A 17,382-nucleotide genomic window follows, 5' to 3' on the forward strand; every position below is an offset into this window, starting at 1 on the left:
CTGAGCAGCTATGAACATTGATGTGGCTGTATCTCTGTAATATGCTGATTTTAAGTCCTTTGGGTATAGGCCAAGGAGTGGGATAGCTGGGTCAAATGGTGGTTCCATTCCAAGTTTTCTAAGGAGTCTCCACAGTGCTTTCCAGAGTGGCTGCACTAATTTGCAGCCCCACCAGCAATGTATGAGTGTACCTTTCTCCCCACATCCTCGCCAACACCTGTTGTTGCTTGTATTCTTGATAATCGCCATTCTAATTGGGGTGAGATGGAATCTTAGGGTGGTTTTGATTTGCATTTCTCTTATTACTAGAGATGTTGAACATTTTTCCATATGTTTGTTGATTGCTTGTAGATCTTCTTCTGTGAAGTATCTATTCATTTCCTTAGCCCATTTGTTGATTGAATTATTTGCATTCTTGGTGTAGAGTTTTTTTCAGGTTTGGGTATAGAGAAGAATTAACTGAAAAAGTGAAATCAAACCAGGTGCAATGGTGCACACCTGTAATCCCAGCAACTTCAGAGACTAAGAAAGGAGGATTGTAAATTCATGGTTAGCCTCAACAATTCAGCAAAACCTTGTCTCAAAAATAAATAGTTAACTCAGTGGTAAAGCACCCTTGGGTTCAATCCTCAGTACTAAAAAGAATTAAAAAAAAAAAAAAAAAAAAAAAAAAAAAAGGTGAATCAAAATGTGGAGCGATGAGCTAGCTACTGGGTGAATTTTTAGCATTCACTTTATCTCTTTTAAATTTACATTAACGTGCAAAAGAAATTTTCAAAAATAAGACTAGCATTTGACCACACCCATAGGTAGACCTGCAAATATTGCTTTACTTACTTTGTGATAATCTCCATATTGATTCTGCATGTTGACCAGATGATCTAGTGGTTAGATCTAAAACAAACAAACAAACAAAAAAGTACACTGTAAATATTTAACTTTTTAAGTGCACATTTTACAAGAAAATAATGAGTATTTAACCAAAAGAGCAAAAACAGACAAACCACAGAGAATTCAACACTGGGGTAAGAAATAAGTTTGTGTTTTCCCTATCCGCCACTTAAAAAAATTATAAGAGATGGAACACAGCATGAAGTAGAGAGAAAATGAAATCTCTGCATTGGAGAAAATCGTTTTTTCCCACATTTTAAAAATTGAAGTATCATAGTTGTACTTAACGATGGGATTTGTTGTTACATATTTGTACATGCGCATAACATAACAATAAATTTGGTCAACATCACTCGCTAGCACTTCCCTTCATCTCCCCGGCTCCCATCCCTTGATGCCTTTCCTCTACTGATCTCTTTGATTTTCATGAGATCCACCCCCACCTTTTCTTTTTCCTCTCTAGCTTCTGCATAAGAGAAAACATACCACCCTCAATCTTCTGAGTCTGACTTAGTTTGCTTAACATAATGGTCTCTAGTTCCATCCATTTTCCTGCAAATGACATAATTTCATTTTTCCTTAGGGATGAATAAAACTCCATTGTGTGTATGTAGCACATTTTCCTTAACCATTCATCTGTTAATGGATACCAAGGCTGGTTCCATAGTTTGGCTATTATGAATTGTGCTGCTATAAACATGGGTATGCATGTATCACTGTAGTATGATGACTTTAATTCTTCAGGACAAATACTGAGGAGTGGTACAACTGGGTCATAGGGTGGGTCCGTACCTAGTCATTTGAGAAACCTCCATACTGATTTCCACAGTGGTTGTACTAATTTACAATTCCACCAGTGTTGTAAAAGTATTCCTTTTTCTCCACATAACTCTCCAGCATTTATTATGATTTGTATTCTTGATGACTGCCATTGTGACTGGTGTGAGATGACATCTGAGTGTAGTTTCGGTTTGAATTTCCCCAACTGTTCATGATGTTGAACATTTTTTCATATACTTATTGGCCATTTTGTGTTTTTCTTTTGAGAAGTATCTGTTTCATTAGTTTGTCCATTTATTAATTGGGTTGATTTTTTTGGTGTAAAGTTTTAAAAATTTCTTTCCATATTCTAGCTATTAATCCCCTGCCAGAGTAGCTAGAAAAGATTATGGAGAAAATCTTTAAAGTTTACAACAATGGATCTTCTTAACATCACTTATAATCATTTTGCCTTAAAATTTTCTTGTAAGTGGATAATATATTATATATTTTAGTCCACTCTTCTTAACATTTTAAGATTTTAAAAATGGTCAGATTGGTATTTTGGAAACAGAAGCATTTGACACATACCGGTGTGGTTGCTCATTTTTGATAGTATACTACTCTTTATTTCTTTTCTTTTTTTAGTATACTACTCTTACTTAAAAAATTGAGCATAAATTTCTAAAACATATTTTCTTTCTGACATTAAAACATGCATCACTGAAATAATACTCTAGTTAATGTGTAATTTTTTTTTTTTTCCAGTACTGAGGACTGAACCCAGGGTCTTACACAAGCTAGGGAAGTACTCTATAACTGAGCTAGCTCCCTAGTCCATGTATTGTATATATTATAAAATAAAATTAGACATTTTAAATGAATTAAATTTTAAAAATGTGAAATTCTAGTATTTTCTTCCTGTATTCCAATGGATCTTTTTGTAACTCTTCGGTGATCACTGGCCTAGAAGATAACACTTGGGAGACCAATACTATTTTATTTTTTATTTTTTGGTATCAGGGATTGAACCCAGGGGCACTTAACCACTGAGCAACATCCCCAGCCCTTTTCTGTATTTATATTTTATTTAGAGGCAGGACCTCACTATTGCTTAGGGTCTCTCTATAAGTTGCTGAGGCTGGCTTGAACTCGGGATCCTCCCGACTCAGCCTACCGAGCCGCAGGGATTACAGGTGTGCACCACAGCATCTGGCTCAGTATTCTTAATATACCTCAACACTTTGTTCTTTTTTTAAAAATATCTTTTTAGTTATAGATGGACACAATATCTTCATTTTTTTTTTTTTATGTGGTGCTGAGGACCAAACCCAGCATCTCACACTTCTATTAGGTTGCAAGAACTTATTAGATTTCTAAAGGGATCACAAGACCTGAGTTATGTAGTTCCAAAGTTATATGCTGGTAGCAATGACAGTGAACTATTGACTAAATAAATGGTTTAATTTCAAATTTTTAGAAATCGATGTATACATGAAAACTAGTAACAGTACTTAATATGAATGATGCTCACTATGTACCAGATACTAAGTGTTCTGAATATGAATTAATGTAATCCTCACAATAAAACAGATGAGAAAACCAAGGAACACAAATTAAGCAATTAACTGAGCGTCTGTACCAAGTGACGAACCAAAGGGATTCTGGCTCCAGAGGTCATGTTCTTGGCCACTATGCTAAAATGTTACATAGCTTCTTTTTTTAGGATTTCTCTCTCAAGGAGGAATGAAGGGGTGCTGGGGTTGTGGCTCAGCAGTAGAGCACTCACTTAGCATGTGTGAGGCACTGGGTTTGATCCTCACCCCCACATATAAAGAGAAAGGTTAAAAAAAAAAAAAAAAAAAAGGAAGAAAAAATGAAGGAAAGAAAATGAGGAAGGATGGAAAATACACAGGTACCAAATGCCCATTTACCACATTATGGGTTTTAAAAAGTTTTTGCAGTGCTGGGAATTGAATGAAGGGCCTTATGCATGCTAGGCAAGTGCTCTACCAGTCTTATAGGCTTATTTTAAAAATGGAATGATGAAGTGACTCATAGGAATTACAGAAATTCTCATGAATTAGTAAGGGGAAAGAAGAGAATTACTTTTCTGTGGGACTAAAATATAAAATTACTCATTATTTACAGCATCCTCTTAAGCCTCAAATTAGTATTTTTCTCTATTTAGTCAACTCTTTCATTGAATAAATGCAAAGATAAATTCACGTGAACAATTACAAATTGTTATCAATAACTTGATATGAATTTGAATAATCCAGAGAAAAGTGATTATCTATAAATATTAAAACTGCCTAAAAACTAAGTAACAATTCAGATAGTGTGGGATGTTCCAATGTCCATGTGACCAGTTCTTCATAAAATTCAAATACAACAGGTAATTCTTTTGAGTACAAAAATGTCTTATTTTCCTTAAATAACTATGCAGGCTAAAAGTGACTTATTTCTCCAGCTATTATATGTATATATGGAATGAGTAATTTTAATAAGTAGTAAGGGTCTTTAATAAAAAATTTGAGAAAATTTTTTAAAAAGCAATTGTTTAGAATACTTTTACATTTTAATTATAAAGAAAATTCCTGTAAAGACTCATATGTATATAAAGCAGGGTTACCTCCAGATTCAACCGAATTCCCGGATCTGACCTTAACAGCAGTGACGTCACTGTAAGAGCTGTCTTGATCATCATCTTCGGTTTCTCCTAAAGAGAATAATGTACTAGTATAGTCTTTATTCTAAAGCTCAAAAGGTCTGCATTAAACAAACGAACAATTCAACCTTAAAATGAAGACTTTTAAATTTCAGATATAGAATGTTTATTATGCTTATTGTTTTGAATCACAAACTTTCAAATGAGTTACAAATGAACCTACTTGTTTGGTGTTCTCTGAGGTACATAATTACTACTTAAACAAACATTCAGAGTAATAGCTAAAAGACTATATTCTGAGGCTTTAATGTAGAGTGAAATATCAATAGTGAGGCTTGCTAGAGCACACTTGTAGTTACACCAATGTGGGAAGCCGACAGGAGGATTTTAAGTTCAAGTCCAGCCTGGGCAACTAAGTGAGACTCTACCTCAAAGTAAAATTAAATAAAAAAAAAGAAAGAAAAAGAAAAGAAAAAAGGGAAAAAAAGGGCTGGGGATGTAGCTCAGTGGTAGAGGCACCCTGGCAACAATCCCCAGTACCACTCACACACACACACACACACACACACACACACACAAGCAAAAACAACAGATGAGCATTAAATAATGGAAAAAAATTATTTTACAAAGGGAAAACCACATACATATAGTTGTTAACATGTAATTAAATTCAGACACAATTACTGTATACATGTACTTGCAAGTGTGTATTGGGGGGGCAATGTATACACACCTACACACAAACCTTTCAGTATACAGGTGACTAATTTCACATCATGTGGCTTAAAAATGAATAAAATTTTATATATGTACTTTTCAAATATAGACTAGCTATGAGAATTTGGAAAAGTGATTATTTTAATGCCATAATCAAAGGCTAGCACATGCCAGAAATGAAAAATACTAGTTTTGTTTAAAATTAACTCAATTAGGGTCTTGATTGTGGCTCAGTGGTAGAGCGCTTGCCTAGCATGTGTGTGAGGCACTGGGTTCAATTCCCAGCACCACATAAAATAAATGAATAAAGGCCTATCAACATCTTTAAAAAAAAGTTAACTCAATTAACTCAAAAGACAAAAAGATACTTAAAATGTACATAAGTGGGGCTGGGGTTGTAGCTCAGTGGTAGAGCACTTGCCTAGCATGTGTGAGGCACTGGGTTTGATTCTCAGTACCACATATAAATAAGTAAATAAAAGTCCATCAACAACTAATAAAAATATTTTAAAAAATGTAAATAGCTCAGTGGCAGAGTGCTTGCCTAGTATGGCCCTGGGTTTGATCCCCAGCACTACAATTAAACAAATAAACAACACCCAGCAGCTTGGGAAGCTGAGGCAGCAGGATGGCGAGTTCAAAGCCAGCCTCAGCAAAAGTCAGACACTAAGCAACTCAGTGAGACCGTCTCCAAATAAAATACAAAATACACCTGGGGATGTGGCTCAGTGTCGACTGCCCATGAGTTCAATCCCTGGTACCCACCCCCTCCAAAAAAAAAAAAAAAAAAAAAAACCAAAAATGTGCTGAGGGGTCTCATCATTCATTCTATCCCATTGTATTTTGGTTTAACAATTTAGATATGTATTAAATTTTTCTTTCTTAAAGATACTATTTTCTGTTCTTATCTCTTATTAAAATTGCTTCTAGTATAAAGGAAAAGTCTTAGATTACATTGCATTATATTTAAAAAGGAAATACCTTCTTCAGAGAAATTGACCTTCTGTAAGACACTGGGCACTTCTAGAAAAGAAAAGCATATATGTGAAACTTCAAAAGCTATTGCTTAGGAGTAAATAAGAGCATATAATTTGGAAAAATGGACATCGAAAACAATAAAATTTTTTTCTGTAAATCACAAAGAATCTATCATTTCCATCTAGCTATTTCAGAAATAAGTCTAATACAAACTAGAATCAGAAATGAAGTATTTATTTTTCCCTCAGTTATAGGTCTATTTGGAATCTAAAATATAACTTTGGTGTGCAGGAAACATTAAATTCTATATTGACAAATATTCTAGTCCCTGTAGGCTTATATATTCTCATTTTCCTATTTGCCAGATTTCCCCCATTCTTGAAAAGTCTCCCACACCAGCAGAACTGACAGGCCAAGTTGTAGTGCACTGGTGTATCCAAAAAGTTAGAAAGAAAGGTAAAAGAGCCTTTCTCTAGTTCCATCCAGTGGGACCATGTACATCACTGTTTCTTAGAGAAACAGGGAATTCAGATAAAGATAGATGAGCAAAACATGTGAAACTTTAAACATAGTGTTTTTACATAGGCTATTCTGAAACTTTTTTTTAAATAAAGGGAGATATACCCGAGGCATTGCACAATATTGAATGATTAGCCTAAAATACATACCAAAATAGAGAAGTAGCAGCATGATTCAAATTTTAACAAAGCTGAGAGAGTATTTCTTTTCAGTGTTTACTGGCTTTAACCTGTTTTTGTTTTTAAGAGTGTAAAAGTTGTCACTGTCAAACCTAAGCAAGAGATGGAGCCAGGAGGCCATTAAGGAAGGTCCTTCATGCATGTATGCTTAAGTTAAGAACTATACTCTCTGAAACTATACTCTCTGAAACCACAAAAATTGCAGATTAGTCACTTCCATAAAGACATCTCCCCAGCAACAGCCAGAATTATCAACAAGTAATCACCAACTTCTGCAACAGTTCCTGTAGCCAAGATTTATTTCAAAACCGTTCAAGAGGACTTCTCATTGTCTTTATTTAAAAGCTTCTTCTTGCCCCATCCTGGACTACAATTTGATTTTTGAATGAACTGTTTTGGAGAGTTGGTCTCTGTTGCTCGTTTTAGATTGATGAGGGAAAACAGGATTGTGGAAAACAATTGTAAACACATTATATGGTCAATTTAGAAAAACTTTTTTCACATCGATTTAATTGTTTATCTGTCATTAGATCACGTACTGCTAGGAAACAGGAAAAATTTCATGACTCTTTATGGTCCCAGCATACAGGTACGTATCTGACATATAGAAGGAAGTTTACAAAGAATCTTTATTCAATAAGTGAATAGATATTATAACAAAATTAAACATTTTTTTCCTTTTGTGGTACCCAGATGGAATTCAGAGCCTTGCACATGATGGATGAGTGCTTTACCACTGACCTACATCTCCAGACCCACATAAAATTTTTAAATTAAGACTTTTGCCAATATTTCTCCAACTTTGATAAATAGCACTAATTAGCAACCTAAGAAAAAAACCTTAAATTGGTTCTCAATAATTAGATTTCATGCAAAGTTTTAAACATTCAACCTATTTTCATATTTTTAACCTGACCTACAAAGAATGTACTCATAAATATGTCTGATACACCATTTGACCCAGCTATCCCACTCCTCGGCCTATACCCAAAGGACTTAAAATCAGCATACTACAGAGATACAGCCACATCAATGTTCATAGCTGCTCAATTCACAATAGCCAGACTGTGGAACCAACCTAGATGTCCTTCAATTGATGAATGGATAAAGAAACTGTGGTATATATATACAATGGAATATTACTCAGCTATAAATAATAAAATTATGGCATTTGCAGGCAAATGGATGAAATTGGAGAATATCATGCTAAGTGAGATAAGCCAATCTCAAAAAACCAAAGGACGAATGATCTCGCTGATAAGCGGATGATGACACATAATGGGGGGTGGGAGGGGGCAAGAATAGAGGAAGGAGGGACTGTATAGAGGGAAAAGAGGGGTGGGAGAGGTAGGGGGAAGGAAAAAATAACAGAATGAATCAAACACCATTATCCTATGTAAATGTATGATTATGCAATGGTATGCTGTTACTCCATGTACAAACAGGAACAACATGTATTCCATTTGTTTATAATAAAAATAAATTTTAAAAAATATGTCTGATAACCAATCAGTAGCATCTATGACTTTCTACACTTTAATTTCATTTCCCTGTTTTGTTATTCAGCTTCCTTTAAGTTGGCTGCTACATGCAGAAGGTTAAAGCATTAAAAAGATTTCTTTTTTTTTTTTTTTAAATGGTGGGGAGGCACATGCCTATAACCCCAGCAACTAGGAGGGGGAGGCAGGAGGATTCCAAGTTCAAGGCCATCCTCAGCAATTCATTGAGATCCTCAGGAACTCAGTGAGTCTGTCTCAAAAGAAAAAAAAAAAAAAAAAGAAAGAAAAAGGACTGGGAATGTGACTCAGGAGTAAAGCATTCCTGTACCTAAATAAATAAATAAACTAGTTAAAAATAACAATAATAAAAAGGCCAGCGACCACTGTAGCTCAGGGGTAAACCTGGGTTTTACCAGCATTTTTTTCCCCCACAATAAAAAAAAAAGGAAAAAAAAAATTAAATTTCAATTTAAAAAAAAGCTATTGTTGGGCTGGGGATATAGCTCAGTTGGTAGAGTGCTTGCCTCAAATGCACACGGTCCTGGATTCAATCCCCAGCACCACACACTCACTCACACTCACACACACACACAAACACACACACACACACACACACACACACACACACACACACACAAAGCGCTATTGTTTTTTCTTATGTTCATACAGAAACTTTGAGAAGCTAAATCCTATTTGGAGTAAAAATATAATGTCCTTAATAAAAAGAGAAATTAAAAAGGTTGTGGCTTTAACAAATAGACAAATGATACTAACCACACTGTGAAGGAGGTGTGACCTTCCTAACTTCATCAATGGATTAGGAAAAGCTTCTTTCAGAAGTCCTAGGTCTTGGTTTAAGAACAGATCACTTATAATCATCTCCTCTGGTGGAGACCAACCACTACTTGTACTACTTTCTTTTGCTTGGCCAAAGTCTTTAAGGGAATACAAATTCCAGGTATATCCCAAGAATATTCCAGGTATATATTTTATATGTTAGATTCATAAAACTCCTCAGATATTTTGAAAACCCAGATGCCCAAAGTATCTACATTTCTATCATAGACTTTCTTTTTTTTTCGGTATTGGGATTTAACCCAGGAGTGCTTTACCACTAAGCTAAAAATCCAGCCCTTTTTTTTTTTTTTTTTTTTTTTTTTTTTTTTTTTTGAGAAAGGGTTTTTCTTAGGGCCTCACTATGTTGCAAAGGTTGGCCTCAAACTTCGAATCCTCCTGTTTCAGCCTCCCAAGAGTCACTGGGATTATAGGCATGTGCCACACATCTGGCAGACTTTTCTATTCCTAGAGACTTGGTGTGGGAAATGCAGGGTACTCAAGAAAACATAAACTTTGCTTACTGTGTTCTATCTGGGGACAAAGACATGAAAATATATAAACGAGATAGCAGTGCTTTCTCAAAGGAAGACTAGATAGAACACAGGAGTCACTGTCTTCTTTCTTCCTGAGCCATCAGTACAACCTAGTAAGGAGTATTGCAGTAAAGATACATCCAGGAAAGTATGAACTCCTGAATTTACTCCCAGAACCAACAAGATGATGACTTGGGTGATTTGATGTCTCTGTTCCTCCCACTGGTATGAATCAGGAGCCAGCACACTTTTTCATGAAGGGCCACACAGTAAAAAGAGTTTGGGCTTTTTGAGTCACATAACGGCTGTCACATTTTTTTTTGTTTAACATGTAAAAACTGCTTCTTAGTTTGTGGACCATTATGAAAATAGACTGTGGTCTAGATTTTACCCAGAGGCTGAAGCTTCCTTATCCCTAGTACAGACACCTTTAGATTGTCCAGCACCAATCACGTTTTTGAGAACAAGTCAGAGTAGGGCAGCTGGAAAGGGTGGATATCACAAGTTCAAGGGTCTATGAGTTATCATTTCAGACACTCCAGTAAGTCCTCAAAAGGAAAAGTGAGTGCCATAAAAGCAAACAGTGAGTGCCATTCTCTGTATCAGTCTCACAGAATACTGCTTCCACCTGGAAAGCACTTTTTGTTTTTGAGACAGGGTATCACTCATTGCTCAGACTGATCCTGATCGTGATCTTGAACTCTTGGCTTCAAGCCGTTCACCTGCCTTAGTCTCACAAGTAGCTGGGATTATAGGTATGAGCCACCACACTCAGCTCTGAATGTACTTTTAAAGTTAAGTTTCTATTATAAAATACTTATAAAATGATTTCTAAGTCTAGCATACAAAATAAGAATATTAGGTCATTTTAGCTCCAAGTTCTCTCCCAATTAAGAGTCTATGGCTTAAAAAACTTTTTACATTTTGAGACAGAACATTTGAGAAACTCTGGTGGGTAAAAGTTATAAAATGAGCTGTATACTGCAAGGATCATTTTCAGCCTCAGCTTAAGTAAAAATGAATTAATATAGAGGAAGTTGCAACTATTGCAACTACATACTTATTAAGAAAAATGAAGGTTCCTTCTTTTTGCCTTAAAACTAAGTCCAGTTACATTCAATGTGGGTTCATTTAAGGCCACAGACCCACAGACCCCATGTACTATACCAAGGCAAACACTGAAAAGAATTTAAGGTAGTTCAACAAACATAGCAAAGGACACTGAACTTTTTATGAGAAACAGCTCAAATTTACTTCCTAAATCAAGAGAAAAACCATAATAGGTTAAGTTGACATCTTCTTTCTCTCAACAGTATGAATTTAGCAAGGCTAATAAAAACCACTCTGATTTGCTATTTTGGGCTCTCATACAAATTTAAATAATGAAAGAAAAAATTTCAGATAGAATGAAAATCAAGGCTGTTATGGTAGGTCATTGTCACAGGACAGTGTCCCACAAAGAAATATTCTCAAGTCAGTAATAAAACGTAAGTTATCTTGTATTCTGACAAATAGAATTCTTAATGGGAAACTGTAAAAATTTGAGATAAACTAACCTAATTCACTCATTTTAGTATTTCCATTGGTTCTGTAAGCTGAATCTGCAAGACAGAATAAGAAAATGATTAGAGCTGTAAAGGAAATGATCATACAGTTCTTTACCACAGGCTCAAACCTTAACAGATCTTTATCACTAACCCTAAAAGAATAACCAACTATTATACAAAACAAAAATCTTTTTTTTTTCTTAAAGGAATGTGGAGCAAAAGAAAGCTAATGAAAACATTAATGTTTCCTTTTGTTCCTTGCTAGAGCATCCTTCAAGGCCAATAAACACAGAAAATAAAGTAGAAGTAGATTGTGTGATCTTACTAGTTTATTTTCATAGTCATGAAATCCATTTAAGGGCAATACTTTTTAAGATTTGAGTCAAAAAGAAATGTAATTGAGGTGGAGAAATTTTATAGCCCATTTCATAAAATCTCGGTCTTGAATTTTTTTATTAGCAGTATACTGGGAAGATTAAAAAGTCCCTGACCTTAATTTAAAAGCATCATGTTAGCACGAAAGAATCATTCCTACATATAAAAAAAAAAAATCTTAAAAAGAACAGTGAATAACAGGTATAGTGCTGCACCCCTGTAATTCCAGTAACCTGGGAGGCTGAGGTAGGAGGATCACAAGTTCAAGGTCAGCCTCAGCAACTTACTGAGGCCCAAAGCAACTTATTGAGAGCCTATCTCAATAAAAAAAAATAGGGGCTTGGGATATAGTTCAGTGATAGAGTACTTCTCCTTAGCATGTGCAAGGTCCTGGGTTCAATCCCCAGCACGGTGAAAAATAAAATAAAAAGGACTGGGAGGCCAGGTGTGGTGGCATAAGCCTGTAATCCCAGTGCCTTGGGAGGCTGAGGCAGGAGGATTTTGAGTTCGAAAGCCAACCTCAGCAATGGTGAGGTGCTAAGCAACTCAGCGAGATCCTGTCTCTAAATAAAATACAAAATAGGGCTAGAAATATGGTTCAGTGGTTGAGTGCCCCTGAGTTCAATCCTTGGTACCCACTTCCCACTCCCAAAAAAAGGACTGGGGTTGTAGCTCAGTGGTAAAGCACCCCGGGGTTCAGTCCCCAGTATTTAAAAAAACAACAACAAAAAAAAAAAAAAAAAAAAAAAAAACAGGAATCCCTTTTATACTAATATGGAAAGATTTCTCAATACCCATGAGATAAAACTAGAAGCAAACAGAAGGTACGAAGAACTATTCATACAAAGAAGTATTCATTGGGCCAAAATTTTGTGTTTGGAAAAGGAGAAAATGATAACATATACAAGAATTTCCTTAACCCCCAAAAAAAAATCTTTGGGAAAAAACATAAGAAACTGACAGTGGTTTGCTAGTGGACAGTAGATACAGGGAGACTTTCACCATCTATTTATAGTAACATTTGAGTTCTGAACCATATGAATACATGTACTATTCAAAAAATAAAACTGCTGGGCTGAGGCGGGGGCCCAGTGGTGGAGCGCCTGCCTAGCACATGGAAGCACTGGGTTTGATCCTCAGCACCACATAAAAATAAATAAATAAAGGTACTGTGTCCATCTACAATATAAAAAATATTTAAAAATAAAATAAAGTTGTATTTATAAAAACAATTAAACCAACAGCCAAAACAACCTCTTACCAGATCTTGGGCTTCTTAGAGGGGGTCTACGTAGGCTAATTACAGGATCTTCACTTGCCACTGCTACAGGAAGAGAGACATTAAAAAAAAAAAAAAATCAAATGTGAAACACAGATTTATTATGTGATCATCCCTTTAATAGTTAACAAAGGCTTACGAACCTTTTCATTATGCTAGAGAACTAAGCACAAGTTTTCTCTAAGTGACAACCTCTTGTGAACTAGTGACAATAGTGAATTAGAAATGTTTTTTGCCATATGAAATTTATTGTCTTGGAGAACTTTGCCATTCTTTTCAGTATACCATATTGTACAAGGAAGGGAATACTAAATAAAACTTCTAAATTGCTCAATTAAGAACCAAAATCTGTACTATAGCACCACTCAATTATCTATTCCATTTGTAACTTACCTCATTGCAGTTTATTCTCTTAAATATATTTTTAGTCTTTAGGGTTTTTTTTTAATATATATATATATATATATATATATATATATATTTTTTTTTTTTTTTAATTGTAGGTGGACACAATACCTTCATTTTTATGTGGTACTAAGGATTGAACCCAGGGCCTCATGTGTGCTAGATGAGCGGGCTACCATTGAGTCACATCCCCAGCCTTACTGCGGATTATTGATGGTATATTTTCATTTTACGGTTAAACTCCCAAGATTTAATAATATACTCCCTCCAACTTTTAAACCCTGTGTATGTTCAGGAAATGTGAAGACTACTTTTAAATAAAATGTCAATGTTCAAAGCCTGTAATCCCAGTGGCTCAGGAGGCTGAGGGAGGAGGATCAAGAGTTCAAAGCCAGTCTCACCAAAAGAAAGGTGTTAAGCAACTCAGTAGACCCTGTCTCTAAATAAAATCAAAAAAGGGTTGGAGATGTGTCTCAGTGGTCAAGTGCCCTGGAGTTCAATTCCCAGTACAGTACCACCCCCCAAATAAAATAAATAAACAAATAAAAAAGCAATGTTAGCCATAGTTCATTTCAGTCTATGCGTTTAATGACATAGGATTTCGGGGAAGTCAATTCCATTAAACGACATGCTAGTTTTAGTCTAGAAAGCTACGTATAAAGGTATGCTTTCTCAGAAGGCTCTACACAGCATAATAGAAAACCCAATATATATCTAAATTTGGATTACATTGTTTTGTTTCAATCTATAAAATTTGGGATCTGTATGAAAACTGCAAAAATAGCCAGGCACAGTGGTGCATAACTGTAATCCTAGTGACTTGGGAGGCAGAAGCAGGAGGATGGTTCAAGGCCAGCCTGGGCGACTCAGCAAGATCCTGTCTCAACATAAGATTAAAAAAGGGCTTGGGTGGAGCTCAGTGGTACAGTACTTGCCTAACATACCTGCAGCCTCAAGTTCAATTCTCAATATGAAAAGAGTAAAAACTGCAAAAAACACTTCTGGAACTCTAATGATCCCCCTAAATCTTTCAATTCTCAGGTTCTATGAGACAGCTATTTCGTTTGTTAGCATTTCACCTATAAGGCATTTAGAAACACCCCCCCCCACACACACACAACTGTAAAAGTAAGTCTTGTACATATGTTGATAAAGGTAAATTTTACTTACTAATCACTCCCAATATCTTACAAATACCTTTCTGTTGTTCTTCTCTGTATTCCCAACTTTTTCAGGTTTAATTCAAACCTAAAACTCAAATTCTACTTCTGGTTGAGCTGTTAAAAAAAAAATCTACAGCCATCAATCACTATTTTTAGTTCCCATCTATTCATTTAAGAAGCATTTCCTATATGTTCTCCTATATACACAGCCCTTGGTAACACAATGAAAGGAGACAGAGTACCAGAGGGAGGTTTGAGAGAACAAAAGAGCAAATACCCTTCTTTGGGTAGTAGTCTCCTTCATGTGTCTGCTTTTGCTCACCACTACACCCTCAGCATCAAGTTTGGGAACCTGCACAAAGCAGGTGCTCAATATTTATGAACATCTCTTGTAAATAACCATGAGAGGAGGGGATTAAAAAAAAAAGCCTTCTCATGTTCTATTGTGCAGAAAGTGATTTCACATGGACTCTTTTCTCCAGTGGTCCTGTGAGTTACACAGGGCAAGTTATACAGATATAAAAAGCCTGAGGCTTAAAAGTAGGTGGGTAAAGTATAATTTGTGTTTATTTGAAACAGAACTACACCCAGACATACTTTATCCTAAATTGAGACTAGAAAAGTTCAAATTATAAAGTATAATCTTAATAGAAGTAACAGATAAATAAATCAGGATCTGGACAATAAAAACCAGGGATGGAATGGTGGTGCACACCTGTAATACCAGAGTCTCAGGAGGTTGAGGTAGAAGGATTGCAAGTTCAAGGAAAGCCTCAGCAACTTAGCAAGATTCTTAGCAAAATCCTGTCTCAAAATAAAAAAGGGCTGGGGATGCAACTCAGTAGTAAAACATCCCTTGGTTCAATTCCTATCACCAAAAACAACAACAAAAAACCAGGGATGATCAGTTTCAGTATCTCTTAAGGAATTTTCTTGTTATCAAGAATAGCAAACTGAAAATACATGAAAAAACTGAGGCATTAATTAACCAAATTGAACTTAATCCTTTTCCATCTTTTCAAAATATTTTAAAGTTTTAGAAATGTAAGTGGACTATTAGATGTACTCTATTTTCACATGACATTGACTTTAAGACTAATTTTTCTTTACACTTTAACATCTCTGAAATCAGGATTCATTATTAAATCTAGGGTATATAAATTACCAGAAACTTAGTAGTATTTTCTTTCTTCCTTCTAAGTGTCAGATAAAGCAATGATGGTTTATCTTATAACTGATGGCATTTTAAATTTGATGAAACATAGTATTAGGTTGTCAAGAATGATCATATTGTGTCAAGATTTTATTAAGCATGATATGATCAATTTTAAATAGAGGGCAGTGTGACAGAATCATGTGATGTTTAAACTTCACCCCACTAGTTAATTATCACATGGGAGAGTGACAGAGAAGTTTTTGGGGAAAATGAAAGGGTTTGGGAGAAGACAAACCTGGGTCTGCATTTTGGCTGTTACATATTGCATGATCTTAAGAGAAGAATCTCAGATGCTTAAAGCTTCAGTTTTCTCATCTATAAAACATGTATAGTCAAGTGTGGTGCATACCTGTAATCACAGCTACTTGTAAGGCTGAGGCAGGAGGATGGAAAGTTTGAGGCCTGCCTGGGCAACTTAACAAGATCCTGTCTCAAAAATAAAATATAAAGGGCTGGGGGTGTAGTGTAGCTCAGTGGGAGAGCACTTGCCTAACATGCTCAAGGCCCTGGGTTTAATGACCAGCACCAGCAAACAAAAGGGTATAATATCTATCCTGCAAGATTATAAGAATTAGTGTATATAAAGTAGCTGGTATTTTGAGTGCATACTCATGGATCCACCTTGTCTTTTCTCGACACATTGCTACATTGCTTAAGTCAATGAACTGACGTAGAAGACCCATGAAACTAAATGAAGTATGAACTGGGATCCCTGATAGACACTTGATAAATCTATACTTTAAAAAGTTGGCAGATAAGGAGAAAAACAAACAATTAACTATTTTTACCTGTATCCTCTTGTGTTCTCCTGACAGTTTTCTTTGAGACTGTCTGGCTTATAACAGTTTGGTAAGATGGTTCATCCTCTAAAAGAACAGAGGTGACAAAAGTTAAAATTCTGGATAAATGACCTCAGAAATCATGGTGCAGATTATGCATATTTAATAGCAGCATAAGTAAAAAATGCAGGTATTCACATATTTAGGAATGTGTCATCAAGTTTACCAAAACTTAGGAATTAAACTAGTCAGAACTCCTTTTAAGACAGAGAATAACTAATTTGTTAAATATAAACTATTTGCCACTGTTGTTTACAACAAAAATATATTACTTTATAAAATTTAACAAATGGACTTGATTGCAAAAATTTGGGAGAAAGTAGGCAGAAGAGTGAGAAATGTTTAAATCCTTAAAGATTTACTAAAATAGAGGAAAATTCCTACTTTAAAAAAAAAGTTACTAGGTTGTGGGAGTCAATACAATGTAACATATTTACATTGCTTCCCAGGTGCAAAAGCATTCTTCCAGGTACTGAAACATACAGAATTAACACGGAAGTCTTTAAGTTACTATCAAGTACACATGACAGGATCTTTGTCTTCAAGTTTGTCATCTTAAAAGAGAGAGAACACACACTAAACTGTCTTGTTATACCCAAAAGTAACTTACATATTTTTATGTAACAAAGTTTCCAAAATCAACAAATTTTCAAATGTGTCAGCACTTTGTCATCAAGTATACTTGCAGCCTACTTACTATTGTGCTCTAATTGCAAATTCACTTCTCTTTATATGCATCAATGGTCTACCATTAACTGTGTCATTCCATTGTGACTCAAATCCCCTGACTTTTACCTCTTGGGTTGGCGCTTTACATGGGGCTAACATTAGACTTCATCTGTAACTCAGTTTTAGATCTGGAGAAAGGACAGGGTGGGTTTAGGGAACGTGATTCACCTGTGACTTAACAAAAACTATCATAAAGTCACACTGTCAGCATTTAGATAAAAACTTCCTAATTAACCATCTTGTTTT

General features: G+C 35.3%; 1 protein-coding gene across 10 annotated transcripts in view; it reads right to left on the reverse strand.

Moving 5' to 3' along the window:
• Tor1aip1 (torsin 1A interacting protein 1) overlaps positions 1–17,382 on the reverse strand; it is a 36,742-nt gene that overhangs the window by 17,893 nt on the left and 1,467 nt on the right. For 4 of the 10 annotated variants that reach the window (XM_047520748.1, XM_047520746.1, XM_047520742.1 and 1 more), the window contains exons 2-7: positions 16,357–16,434; positions 12,767–12,829; positions 11,140–11,184; positions 6,020–6,061; positions 4,286–4,372; positions 838–894 (exon numbers count right to left, since the gene is read on the reverse strand). In XM_047520748.1, coding sequence (XP_047376704.1) covers positions 838–894; positions 4,286–4,372; positions 6,020–6,061; positions 11,140–11,184; positions 12,767–12,829; positions 16,357–16,434 — 372 coding nt within the window. The remainder of the gene's footprint in view (positions 1–837; positions 895–4,285; positions 4,373–6,019; positions 6,062–11,139; positions 11,185–12,766; positions 12,830–16,356; positions 16,435–17,382) is intronic. The other 6 variants (XM_047520750.1, XM_047520747.1, XM_047520745.1 and 3 more) reach the window with 4 other exon arrangements.

Source organism: Sciurus carolinensis, chromosome 12 (genome assembly GCF_902686445.1).
Source record: "Sciurus carolinensis chromosome 12, mSciCar1.2, whole genome shotgun sequence".
Classification (NCBI taxonomy): Eukaryota; Metazoa; Chordata; class Mammalia; order Rodentia; family Sciuridae; genus Sciurus; species Sciurus carolinensis.